This window comes from Lonchura striata, chromosome 3 (genome assembly GCF_050655825.1).
Source record: "Lonchura striata isolate lonStrDom1 chromosome 3, ASM5065582v1, whole genome shotgun sequence".
In the NCBI taxonomy this organism is placed as follows: Eukaryota; Metazoa; Chordata; class Aves; order Passeriformes; family Estrildidae; genus Lonchura; species Lonchura striata.
The window spans coordinates 82,491,503-82,505,445 of NC_140705.1; the positions used below are offsets into that span (position 1 = coordinate 82,491,503).

Consider the following 13,943-nt stretch of genomic DNA (forward strand, 5'->3'; position numbering starts at 1 on the left):
TAAGAATATATTCATGTATATGCATGCATTTAAAAGCTTATTATTTTTCAATCTTGATGAAAGTGATATTTTTATGAAACAGTGTGGTTGCAATGGATCATTTCGTCTTGCAGGTTATTTCAGTTCATTGATTTGAGGGATGGTTAACTTTAAAAATTACCGAGACTCATTTTTCTCCAACATATACTGCTGACATTTCTTTTATTCTGCGAAGCAGAGCATTGCTTTTGGTTATTTAACTTTTACTGATACCTATAAGCCATATCAATGCTGACGTGCATTAACAAAATCTCCAGCTTTCTCCCAGCAACTGCCTATCACAATAAACCTTAGCTTTCTTCCTTTGCAAATAAAGAATAACATATTTCTCATTTTCCTGCACTGTGCTCTGCAGAGTCTCATTCCATGGTTGTTGAACTGAAACAAATAATCTGATTTCACTCATGACCCATTGCTAAAGCTATGGTTTAATGATTAAAGGCTCATATTACTTGGCCATGGAGAAAATGAAATTTAACTGAAGACTTATAATTATGTAAAAGTAGTACCTTCTGGAACATAAACCCCAATTTTAACTAGGTAATTGTGCAAAATCCATGGCCAATCCATATAAATTTGTGATTTTCCTTATTAGTTTAAACCTCCTTGCTGTGTCTATGCCCATTTGAAGCTTCTTCAATACCAGTGGCAATTTTTGAAATAGAAAAGTGTGCACTGATGTATTGTCATTGGGACAAATCAGCAGGAAGGTAAACTGCAATCTCTTATCTTATGACACATATTATGACTTGGCAGCTCCTCTTCTTTTAACATTTGCTATGGAATGTTCTAAGAGAAACATGAGAACTGGTAGCTAAGTGTGGGGAAGCATGCTGTATGTTGAAATTCCCATGACTTAATTAAGAAATAGGTTTTTTAAATTAAAATATTTAAATAATAGATTCAGATTTTTAAAATCACTTGGTTGTTTCTCATGTTGATGCAATATCATGATGATAAAATAGCTAGAAATGGATATGCTTTAACTGAAAAATACATGGGAATTTTTATTAAACATTCAGGATGAAACAAAAGTAGTGGAAGTTTTATCTTCATTTCTACAGTTCCATAAGAATTTATGAAAACTTATTTGCAAGTATTATTGTGCTTCCTCTCTAAAATAGTTTCTAGGAGACACTAAATTATTTTGACATTTATGTAGTTTGAATAGGTCTCTTGTGAAGGTATTGACTGTAGTTAGAAATGTAGCAATACTAATTACAGAACCAGTTTGTGAGAGAGAGCTGCCATTTACAGGCATGCCTGAGCATGTGGATATCTTTAAGCACATCAGTTAGTGAGATGGAAATTTTCAGGATTACTCCTGGGGTTTGATGCCTTCCTGGTTAAACTCAATTCTTTGTCAGGAAAAATTGTATTAAAGCTAGTGATGACATGGGGCTCTTGGAACTGAGTCGGTTTCTTTAAAAAGATCTTTTTGCTGGAAAAGGGCAAATTTTAAAACTTTGAAGACTGTGTACATTTTGCTTACTGAAACTTTCTGTTGAATGGGTGGGAATTACATTTAGGCAAATTAACATTAGGGCTCACAGCTGTTAAATTCCTTGTTTTTCTCAAAATACATGGCTGTCACTATAATTAGGGGCATTTCTTTTGACTATTTTTTTGCTTCTCTATTGAAAAAAAGGAAAAGGCAAACTTGGATAAGTGCTCTTTGAAACTGAAGAAACTTCTATTATGCTTTTAGCCATTGGATGTCACCAGAGTACAGAGAGTATGTGTTTATGTGGAACTGATCTATGATTTCCCTTGGCTGTTTGTTTTGGATTGGGAAGGCTCTAGCCTTGGAGAGGCTTTCTTAGACCAGTAGTGTCAGCATCTTGGCCAGTTTCATCATATCTCTGACTCTCTTAAATTCAGAATATTGAGCACAAAACGGGTTCAGCACCTTGTCCTGCATCTGTAGGGGCATTGAAAATAGCGAAGCAGGGGAAGAAGCAAACAAGAGGTGAACAAATACCACCACACACTTCAGCCTTGGTATTTCCCTGCCTGTTACAGTGACATAGTTGGCAGAGGCCTTGAAAACCACTTGTGTCTCCACTGCACACATTGTGCTGGGATTACTAATTACTCACTTATCTCATTTGCTCCCCACTGTTGGGTGGTGGTGCCCTGCCAGGTGTGTGGGGAGTGGCCTCTGCTCTGTCAGGTGCCTTTTTGCCGCGCTCCCGCCCCAGATCCCTGTTCTCAGCCCCGGCTAGCTCTCCTTCTGGGGCGAGGGCGGGTGATGGAGGCACCCTCCGCTGCTCCCAGCTGGGGTTTGGAGAGTGCCTTCGTGGGTCCCGGGCAGCGCTGGCAAGCCTCATGGTGATAAATGAAGAGCGGATCCTGCTGGGGGCTAAGTCCAAGTTTATTGTGGCCAACGGGGCCAAATATCCTAGAACGGTGCCAGCCAACAGGAATGAGCACAAGGTGCTTGCACCGGCTTATAAGGGAGGGGAAGACCGGTAACCAATGGGGATAGGGGTAGGGAGTGGCTCCGAGATGGGGTGATACAATGTGGTCCAATGGGGGAAGGATATGAGAGGGGCCCCAGGCCCTCGCCCAATCACCTCGTGCCCTGAGTAGAAGCTTCTGGATGGATGGGAAGGAACACCGAGTGACAGACAAGGCACCCGGGGGGGGTAAAATGCCTCTTTCAGGGTGATGGATAGATACTGGAAAGGCGGGAAGGGAGGACAAGGCGGGAAAACTGGGGATAAACCAAGTTGTACATGGGGGTACAAAGGAATAAACCAATACATAATACAGGGATAATAAAACATACAAATAACGCAACTCCACACCTTTTGGGCAGCCCTGGGCACTGCCTGGGTTTTGCTGCAAGCACTGAATCTGCAGCAGCTCAGCTGAATCTGGGGATGTTTGCAGGAGTTTCAGTACAAACAGGTTAATTAAAGCACAGGAGACCCTTCCAAAGACCTTTGAGAACCTTTAGATGAGGCTCCAGTGAGTCTTTAAGGACTTCATGCTTTGAGATGTGAAAAGTTGAGTGAGTATATTTTTTAACACTAAGAGTTCTTCCAGGCAATGTGGCATTATAAATGGACTTTAGGCCATTTTAGCTGTAAAGCTTAACTTTAAGTTTTGGCTATTATTTGTATAGTTCTGGTTGGAGGTCTTGCTTTCCATCGTAACAGTGCAATGCAGGTCTGTGAACATAACAATTTGGTTTTAACTAACTTATAGGAGTCAATAGTAAATATATAAATATGTGTTCTGCATTTTCTGAATAATTTCTGTGTAGTACTGCTGTACCAATACTAATATGAAATACCTTCATTCTTACTGGTGAACATTTCCAAATGTCCTGGTTTGAAAGCAAAACCAGTGAGAGACTCTAAGTCAGAAATACAATTTATTGGGAAAAGGGGAAAAGGACAAAAATACATGCAATAATACAAAGGGAAAGGCTACTGACAAAGTCAGAATACAACCTGGCCAGCGTGCTGGTAGCAGTCCAAATTGGAGTAGCTACAGTCCTCTTGGGATGGCAGATGTAGTTGCTGTGTCTTCTCAGAGAACCTGTGGAAAGGCTCCCCTCTGTGTAGAAATCTCCAGTTTTATCCAGGTGGGAATGCCTAGCTCCTCCCCCCTGGGTGGAGCATCTCACAATGGGTCATTATGAGTCACAAGGTGTGTCCTTAATCACCTCCTCCTCGTGGACGGTGTTACCTCTCAGGCATTGATGGGGCCATTAACAACAGATAAGGAAAACTGCCCCAAGGCAACTCCTACTCAGATGGGAATTGGAAAACGTTTTTTTTTTTAAAACTTGGACACCAAAATTAAGCATTAGTGTGGGACCTATGGAATCCACCTTTCAGTGACATGTAAAGAAGGAACACAGAAGGGGAGACATCCAGAATCTATTGGAGAAATGTGTGAGAGATGTGACATAAGAGATTTTATTTAAGTACTAGATAGGAAGAAGCTCTGTGGAATATTTTCAGATCAATTATTGGAAGTGCCACTCTGATGCAATACGAAAATTCCTGGAAGGAGTATAAAGCAAAAATGGATTTGAGCCTGGTGGGGAAAAAATAAGACTTCTTGGAGATAAAAGACAATGCCTTTATAATCAATAAAAGGGGAAATACATTCTGAAATGGGAAAGGTGTTGAAATAAATTAGAGAAAAAATATGAACAGTGACAAACAAACCAAAATGCCTGCAAAGATGGACATTATAAAATGACAGGGATAAAATACAGAATATTTGAAGGAAAATTATGATGGAATGTGTCAATTAATGGTAATTTTAAAGACTATGCATCCAACTAAACTGAGAGAGAATTGGTTTGGCAGGTATTTGAAAATTTATTACTGGTGTTTATAGATTTGCTAAAAGTAATCTTTCTTCAGGTCTGCCCAGTGTCTCACAGTTGTGTAGAATAGTTTCTGAGATAAACAATGGTACTCTCAGGAATAGACTGCATTTCTAGGAGGTGGGGATGGACTCAATATGAAAACTGCATTTGTCTGAGGGAAGCTTATATGCATTTCAAGTGCATCCCAAGAGAAGCAGGTACAGTAGAAAACCATCCTCTGCTGGATGGTTTTGGAAGCAGAATTGCAGATATCAGGAACATTATCATGTTCTTCCAATGCAGAAGTCTTCATTGAGATTTTATAAGTTCATGACAAGACCACTTCAGATGTCTTCACAAGACATCACAACCTCACAATATCAGATTGCACCTGAGCTGGAAACGAGCTGTTTCTCTGCCCTTTCTGCTATTTGATACAAGCACATTTTTCCTGCATTTTACTCCCATTTTCTATCTTTGCAGGTTCTTCAGCTCATAAGTAAGCAGAACTGACTATTCTGTTCTAGTCACTTATAGTTGAATCTTAACTTGGATGTGATCTGACCACAAGGGCTAAGCAAGTTGAAAATGAAAAGTTTACTTGATGTATATCCTTTCCCAATTCTAAATCTACGAGGCAAAAAGCACTGGAATTTATTATGAGCCTATCTGTATTACTATGTCTGTCAAAGATTTTTGCCTGAAATATTTTATTTTTTTGTTCATCACTTTCAAAATGTATTCCATAGGGAATGAAAGATCTTTTGGGCATAGATGTTCACATTTGGAAAAAGAAAAGTAAGTGAATAGTGTGTGTGCAGTGTCTCTAAAAATGTTTATGCTAAAAATATAAATGTAGTGAAGAAAGGAAAGGAGCTAAAAAAAGAAAAAGGCTCATGAAGATATTTTTCTCTGAGAGGGTCAGAAGGGTTTGCATTTAATTGAAAATTATACATCCATATGATGCCGGAAGTAATACTAGCAGGATGTAAATGTTTACATCAGTATGATATTTTAGAGTAACAGCTTTGTTTTGATGGCACATTGACCTCTGGGTTGAAGAAAAAAACTACTTAGATATACAGAAGATTTATGAACAAATTAATCATTTTTATAGGGAGAAGTGAAAGATGGGATGTTTTATTATACTTAGCTTCATTGGATTTTAACCACATGTTCCAGAAATGAGCATTTAAAAATATTCCATGTAGCTTTTTTCCAGGTTACTATGTTATAGATACGACCTTTTCATATTTTGAAATGCAGTCTTAGTCTTGCACAGTATTTGGCTTTCTTCTTTGATTGAAATCCCAGGGTGGAATGAATGTACTGTGTGACTGAAAATAATCTGTTTAAGCCTGAAATTGCTGGAGGCGTGTTGGCGTGCCCACTGCAGTGAAGCCCTGGAGATGGCCTTGCTTTGAGGGCAGCTGTGTCAAAGCAGCTTTGCAGGGCAAGGAGATGCCACAGACATTTTGTAGTAGTTACCTGATGCTCTGGGAGCCACCTTCTGCTGTGATGCTGTTTCAGTGTTCTCAGTGGAGGAGAGCTGTGAGTTTTGCTGGTGGAATAATTACAGTGTTTTCACACAACCACTGATTTCAGTTGTGATGGTGTTTGTTTTATTCACTGTGAACATAGATAAGGTGTATGTGTGTACATATAATGTGTGTGTAGTTATGTAAATGTAAAAGGCATTATATTCCAAAGCTAGTCTTGTCATCTGGAACAAAAAACTCAGTGTTTTGGGATATGCTGAGTGCTTCTCCTGAACAAGTTTAAGGGCCTTGTACTACTGAAATTCTTTGTAAGGTAAATATTTTGGTTTTTAGTAGAGAGATTTTTTGGCATTTTCATGTGTAGGTTAGGATGAGAGGTAAATGTTGAATGGAGAAGTAGAATTCAAAGGTAAGATTAAATTTCATGCCAATTTGAGGGTCATACTTTTTAGTATTTCTTCTTACAAGTTCCTTCTAGTTTTTTTGGTAAGAAGACCATCTGAAGCGTTTCACCGTTTACCAACTTAGTGGAGAGGAGTATAATTCTGGTTGTATCAGAATAAGTACTACACTTCTAGTGTCTCTATTTTCAAAAAGTCAGTGTGTTTTTTTTTTTATATTCAGTTTAACCATGGGAGCAACATGTCTTTTTGGCTCTAGATAACTTTTCTATTTCAGCAAGGAGTATCTCACCATTCTTTTTCAAAATAGTGCAAAGGTTTTGAAAAATAAACACTTTTTTTTTATTTTTTTCTTTTTTCCCAGCCTTGACTTTGGCTCCTACATCCTCCAAAAGAAGAAAAAACTAAAATTCCAATGTAGATTGTCAGGAAATGTTATATTGCAATGAAGAAATGACTGTGGACCCTTACAAATGTTGTTTAGAATATGTATTTCACAGTTTGCAGATCTGGTATTCTTCAGAAGGAAAAGTAAGATGAAGAAAAGAATGATGGGAGATATACCTAATACACAAAACCAGAGGAAAAATAAGATCCATAGCCTTTTGTCAGCTAAAGCTGTATGACCCATACATCTGTGGAGTGTGTATTTTAAAACCAAATACAGACATCTATCAGAAAATTTTTGTAAGGTTTGAACAGAACTGACACCCATTCTAAGCAGAAGGATTATCTTTCTCCTCATCCATTTGAGTTTTAATTTTTCCTTGTAGAATATATGTGGAAATGTTTCAGGGTGTTAAGTGGATGTCTGGGTATACTGGGCATTCAGGGTTACAAGTAAGATTTCAGAAACCAGTATTTAAGTTATGGGGAGTCATCCTGAGTGCCAAATTTTTGTTTCTGCTAGTAAGTAGTGTCCTTTATAATGCAAGTTGTCTTAACTAACCTTTCATCAACCGGTTCAGTGCTTTGGTTGTTCGTTTGTTCTCTTTTACCTGGACAATGCAATACCACTTTCATAGAAGATTCAGGTAGGAAGTAGATGATAATTTTATTTGGAAATAAAGTAGATGTGTTTTCCTTATATAAAAGGTCTTAGTTCTCACTTGAATAATGACTCTGATTATTGATGGTTAGCTGTAGTTGCTATCTTTTAACTCTAATTCTACCTCCCAGAATGCTCTTTCCCAGTGTTGCTCTTAGGTTAAAAAAAAATATTAATTTGTATACCTAACACAGTGAAATGTGCATGTGGAGAATATGGGAGATTTTTTTCACTACTTTTAGGATCAGGGAATTCAAAGACTTCTTACCTGGTGTACTCATGTTTGCCCAGATCCAGTATGGGACCTGAGAGCAGTGTACAGCATAGCCTTAGGGCAGAAAAGCCTGGCAGCCTTGTTTCAGAGGCTGTAGGCCATGGGGCTTGTGGAGGATGTCTTCTCCTCTGCCAACTCATCCGAGACTGCTGAGCAGGTCCAGGGTCCTGGTGAGGGAGAGGCATGAGCCTGCCAGGCTGAGCCATGTCAGCACCCAGGGCACCAGAGGGGCTGGGAACCCATGCTGTGGGCACAACTCACTGGTTGCAGAGTTGTTTCCTTGCTTAATTTGTATTAAATTAAATACTTAAATTTAAATTTGGTATGTTACAGGCACATATGCCCCAGGTTGTGCTGCCTGGCCCTCAGCACTGTTCATCCTTGTCCCTGGAGCCATCTTCCCCACAGTGCCTGGTGCCCATGTCAGTCAGCAGTGGGGTAACAACTGGGGACCAAACATGTTGCTACACCTCATTATTGAGAGAGAGGTGTGGAGAGAAAGCTGTAATTGCATTTAACATAACCCCTGTGCTCTCAAATTTACCAAATGTAAGATGGCTGTTGCCCTTCAAAACTTTATTTTTTTATTAGAAGACAGAGGCTTTATTAGTTAAAATGATGAATGGCTTCTTTGCTTACTGTAGGTATTGATTGCTTTCACTTTGTGACAGGTCTGAAATGCACATTTTTGAGAAAATCCAAGAAGACTATGCACTTGACAGGCTTGACTGAATTGCAGAGGTCTAAGAATTTGTTCAGGAAATTAGTTCAGCTTGACACTCATTGAAAAGAGCTGCTCTTTTCATTCATGTATACAGGGCAGGATTATTAACTGAAAAACAATATCAACAAGAGAAATGCAGGAGGGGGTTTGTGTGAGATAGTTTATTCACACTTCTGCTTTTGCCACATCTTGCAGGAAAACAGCACTATGTGGAAAGGCATGTTGAACACAGTCTGGTAATCAGTTCTGTTATATCTGACACTTGTGAGTAGGGCTGAAAGTCAAGTGCCTGCAATCAGCAGAGAAGTGTAGATGCATTTCCATTATAAATTAAGTTGTCTAATTGTATTTAGTTGACTTTGTTGTGGTATTTGAAACTTACTAGACCATTTCCTGCAAGCAGAAGTATTGTGTGATGTTTTTAAATGTACACATATTTTTTAAGTTATGCGAGTGCAGGTGTGACTCTGATAGGACCTGATAGTCCAGGCAAACCCTTGTTAGCCTCTTCACCTTCTTCTTAAGATTTTAATATTTTTTGAAAAAAAAATTCTGGGGAGAGTGTGTCCACTGGAGCAATTCCAGTCAAGCTGTCTTACTTGCTTTTTCCCTTTCTCATAAGTTTTCTTTTGTTTCCTGTCCATGTCAATCTCCTGGAAATTCTTCTAGCCACCTCTGCATTTGGTGTTGCTCTTTTGCCTTCTCAGTACACATTGGAAGAGCTAATTTTATGAACAGTGTTTGTAGACCATAATGATGACAAGATTTAGCAATAACCAAATTCCTCAGAGGAAAGATATTCTAGAGATCAACTAACAAGCCCTGCTTACTTTAAACACATATGGGTTTTGGATTTTGTTGTTGTTGTTGATTTTGGCTGTTTGTTTTAGTACAGGCAAAGATGCTAATTTATGCTTGTTGTTTCATGAGGGGTTGTGGTCATTTGCAAAATCTTGTTTATACTGTGTTGGAAAAATAATAATTTATTTTAAATTACTATATCTTCTTTATTTCAGCAGAAACCTTTTTAGAGATTAAAGTATATTTGGATCAATTAGATCAAATTTTGTGCATTCTCTCATCCATGAAATTAGTAACATTAGGTAAGATGCAGTAGGTGCCGGGTAAGGGACCTGATACTATCTCCAGGTGAAGTTTGCAGGTAATAAGAAATGCATGGGAGTATCTGACAGTGACATTAAACTTCTTTTAATAAAGCCTATGACATCAATAAAATATTGAGAAGGACAGAAATATATCAGGGAAATTGCCATACTTCTTAAAATGTCCTAAAATACATAAATCCTCTATTTATGAATACATGAATCTGACTATAAAGGATTTAAGAGTTAGTTCTTTAGATCATGCTGTTTTACACTTAGTCTGCCATGTAGCACGATACAGAGATGTTATTAATACAAAGGAATCTTTTTTTTGCTCCAGGAGGGGGAAGAAGGATTGGAAGATAAGGCAATGATTTCATTAGCAGCTTTACTATTCAGCTCTCTGACAGGCATTCTACATCTACATGTCATTCAAATAAATCTCAAAGATGACTGGATAATTCATTCATTAAATGGCACCAGAAGGGAGTCGCCTTATTCAAATAATCTGACTGAAGTGTCAGTTTGACAAAAATCCCAGTTTTGAGTGGTGCTTAGATTTTTGTGTATGTGTTTGTTACTGCAGCGTCATTCACCCTTGGGGACAAGGGATACAAAGGAAGTATTAATGTAAGGTGTTGAAGCTTATGAGGCTGCTGAGGCAATTTGGTGCTTTGTGGCAACACGCCTACTTGTTGTGTTACAAAAGAAAAATGGAATATGTGTTGGTGACTTGACATTAATGATCCCAGTAAATCCTGACATCTCTTGGAAAATTGCCAATAGATATACCAAGGCCAGTTATCTTTGCAGTGTGTTAAGGTTATTGCATCTAGCCTTCTCATGGAAGAATGTGAAAACTGTAGGAAGGGCTTCTCTGATTGTTGTGGGTATTGATTCATTTAAATTCAGCTTCCAGAAAGTTTTAATTACTCTGCTTTTGAAATCTGCATCTTACCTGTTGCTGCTGGGACTATGTGGTATGTCAGTGTGTTTGGGATTAAAAAATTGCATATGCTCCATTTTCAGATTCTGAGCTCATTATTGTGTTTTGGTGAATAACATGTAGAACAAAGAAAGTCTGCCTTCAAAGTGTTTTTCCTTGAGCTTCTAATGTAAAGTGAAGAATATATCCTCTTCTAACAGAACGTTAAGGTTGTGTCATTACTCAACCTTGAAGATGAAGCAGCTTTCCCCAAAATGAAGATTTCACACTTGTTTCGAACTCTGAATCATCCTCAGGCATTGCACCTTAAAATTGAAAACCTATTGTACATGTACAAGATTTTAGATTCTGTTTATAGAAATCCAACGGTTGCTATTTTTTTTCTCTCTCAAGGGTTGGCTTTTCAGGTAGGAAGGTAAAGAATGCTGTAGAAAAACATCTACTTATATGTGAAATGTTTATAAATTACTTTTCTCCTGGTAGTTAGTATGAATACCTACAAAATATAGTGTGACAAAATAGGGATTTTTATGCAGTAGAAAGAAAAATATTTTTACTTGATTTTAATGAACTGTTCAGAATGCTCTTCTCAATATTTGACCAATGCAGCTGTGTAAACTTCCCAAATGAATATGAGTCCTAAGATAATGCATCAGCTCTTTTAATAATTCAAACATAGTAAAACTTTGATATATCTGCAAAATACCTTTCTCACTTGTGAGACCTGAGGGAAAGGGAGGTTGGTTTTTGCTGGAGAATGGATGCTCCATGGTATTTCTGGTTTGCCTGTACTCTTCAGTTGTGGCATCATAGCTGAAATAAGTGGGCTACATTGATTATCCAGAAGTTCTAGACTGAAGTTTTTGGGCATGTTGGTTCTGTCTGGTTTGCGTGTGGCCTTTGGAAAGTGTTCTATGTTTTTGAAGTCACCCAGAGAAATGAAGATTCGGGGACAACTAAGTCGTGTAAATAAGAGAAGGTCACATTGTAAAGCAGTTGGTCTGGGAATCTGACTCTATGGTATACAGTCTCTAGATGGCTGACAACAGTAGAGGAGTTTTCTTTTGGTGACAGCAGAAACAGCAAATTACGTATTTTCATTGCATAAGATAGGAGTGCAAGTGAAAAAAGAGCACATCTGGTACTGATGTGCAGACACTAGGGATCTTGCAAAGTAAAGTCCTTCATCTGATCATTTAAACTTGTCCCTTCAGTTTGAAATGGGTTGTTTTAGACAGCTATTTGTCAATTAAATTTGAAAGCTGAATTAATCTATATAACAAAATTTGAGGCAGCTAAATGTAAAACATTATACCAACGTAAAGATACCATTACTAAAATTACCTTTAGAAGGGGACAGTGGCAACTGAGACCTCTTTCCTTGCCTTGTAAAAGGATGGAGAGAAGGGGCTACAGAGGAATAACTCCTGGTTGTAGTTTGCTGGGTGTAAGTGAGCCATATTCAGCCCTGTGCAGCTCACAAAGGGAATAGTGGCATGCAGTGAGGTACCTGTTCTTCTTCACTGAGATCCGAAGGGTGGCCAGGAGGAAGTCTGAGGGAAGTAGTAAGGGTTGTGCTGTCCACAGAGCTCAGATAATTGTTGTCTGTTATGTAAATTGCCTGCCTTTGGTTTTAACAACAAAAAAAGTGTACTGTTTTTCCAACTTAATGAATGACCATAACTCACATTAGCACATCACATGCAGCCTTGCATGTTAAGAAATGAAAGCGAATGCTTTGCAGTATTACCAGAATAATGCATCATGTTCAGCATCTTCTACAGGAATATGAAAGGGAGGGGAAGCCTCAAAATCTGTCTCATTTCTACTCATCTGAAGTAAATATCTTATATATTTGGGGTACAAGATTTGCTCTCTGTGTGCTTTCACATTAAATGTTTACTTACTGTCTAAAAATATACAGAACTTCAGTGATATTTTCTTAAGTCTTATAGCTAAATTAAGACAGTATCAGAAAACAGTACTACAAGTCAGGAGGTGTTTTTAACTTTTAGAATATAATGTATAGGTCTGGTAGTTCTTCTAGTTTTCATTGGAATTTTTTACTTCCCTCATGAATTTTTATTTTGCTTTCATTGTCCACTGATCAGAAGTGTTTTCTTAGAATAGAAATGTCTGCTGATATGTCAACTTCGGACTGTGTTATTAAGATAAAATTCGATGTCACAGCTGCAGGTTCACAGCAAGGTCTTGTTTAAAACAGATAGTGATACTTGCTTGCTTAAGACAAGGCTCAGGTAGTAAATAGATAAGCTAGCTGTATTGCATCGCTCTAATTATGATGTTATGTACAAAATCAAACTTCTCAGAGTTACAGCTACATGACAAAAGCGTATTTGATAATTTTCCTGTTGATCCAAAATGGCTCCAGAGCTGCTGAGTGACACAAGTAAAGGGTTGTGACTATAGCTTTGAACATAACTATGTACAATTTATTCTTGCATTACAGTGCATTTTAGACTATTCTTGTTTTTAAGATATTTTTTGTGACTTGTAACATTTGGAAATTGCTAGTTAGATAAGAAGGATAAATACAAAACCTCATCTGTATTTATAACTCTTATTTTTTTTTTTTCTAAACAGGAATGAAAATCTGCACAGGTGCTCTCAGTGCAAGGTTGCTAAATACTGTGGTAGATCTTGTCAGGTAAGATAAAAATAACAGCTATAAAGGGTTTAAGAAAATAGGCATTTCAAGACTTTTTTTACAGTCTCCATATGTTTTGCATGTTGTCATACCTCCACACTGTAATTTATTTGTAGTTTTGGACAGGATGGGTAAACATGCTAAATAAAACATGCTGTGCTTGTTTTATTTAAGTATTTTTAAAGCTACAAATGTGAGATTCTGATCAGTACAAAAGACAAAAATAAGTTGAAATGTGTGGTGTTTGACTGTACTTGGTGAGAGGGGGAGGAATAATTTCTGAGCTTGTCTGTAGACTGAAAGCTCTAAGGCAATTTTGCAGTAAAACAATTAGTATTTCAGGAGTACTGTTTATAATGGTAAATTCTATATTCCAGTTTTTTTTAAGAGGAAATAAGAGTCAAGAATTGGTCGAGAAGAGAAGGTGTAAAGGAAAACTGCATCTCAGGAATTTTCCAAGGAGGAAAGTGGTGCATGGCATGAGGACAAGGGACAACAGGCTTAAGTAGACAGACCAGAGGTTCACATGGGATACAAGGAAAAGCTCTTGATAGTCAAGAGGTGGGACAGGTTGGCCAGGGTGTTTGTGCAATCTCTGTGTTTGAGGATTTGGAGACTCTGCTGGATAAAGCTCTGAACTGGGTCTGACCCCAGAGCTGACCCTGCCTTGCAACTAGAGATCTCCATAGATCCATACAGCCTGACTTAACCTGTGATTCTATCCTATGAAATACTTCTCAAAGGTGAAAAGTTCTCAAAGGCCTAAAATCTCAGCTTTTGTATTTGACTTGATATAGGATTGCCTTGTAGAACACTTGAAGTTTTAAATAGTTCCTCATAGTTTTGCACTGTGGTGTTTTGGGTTTTTTTTGGTTTTGTTTTTTTTTTTTTTTTTTTTTTTTGTGGGA

At 37.9% G+C, this 13,943-nt stretch overlaps 1 protein-coding gene across 7 annotated transcripts in view; it reads left to right on the plus strand.

The window, feature by feature from the left end:
• SMYD3 (SET and MYND domain containing 3) overlaps nucleotides 1-13,943 on the plus strand; it is a 424,638-nt gene that overhangs the window by 42,915 nt on the left and 367,780 nt on the right. For all 7 annotated transcript variants that reach the window (XR_014954403.1, XM_085576951.1, XM_085576950.1 and 4 more), the window contains exon 2: nucleotides 12,972-13,035. Coding sequence is in view for 6 of the 7 variants with exons in the window: in XM_085576951.1 (XP_085433077.1) it covers nucleotides 12,972-13,035 (64 nt within the window). In the remaining variant the exon portion in view is untranslated. The remainder of the gene's footprint in view (nucleotides 1-12,971; nucleotides 13,036-13,943) is intronic.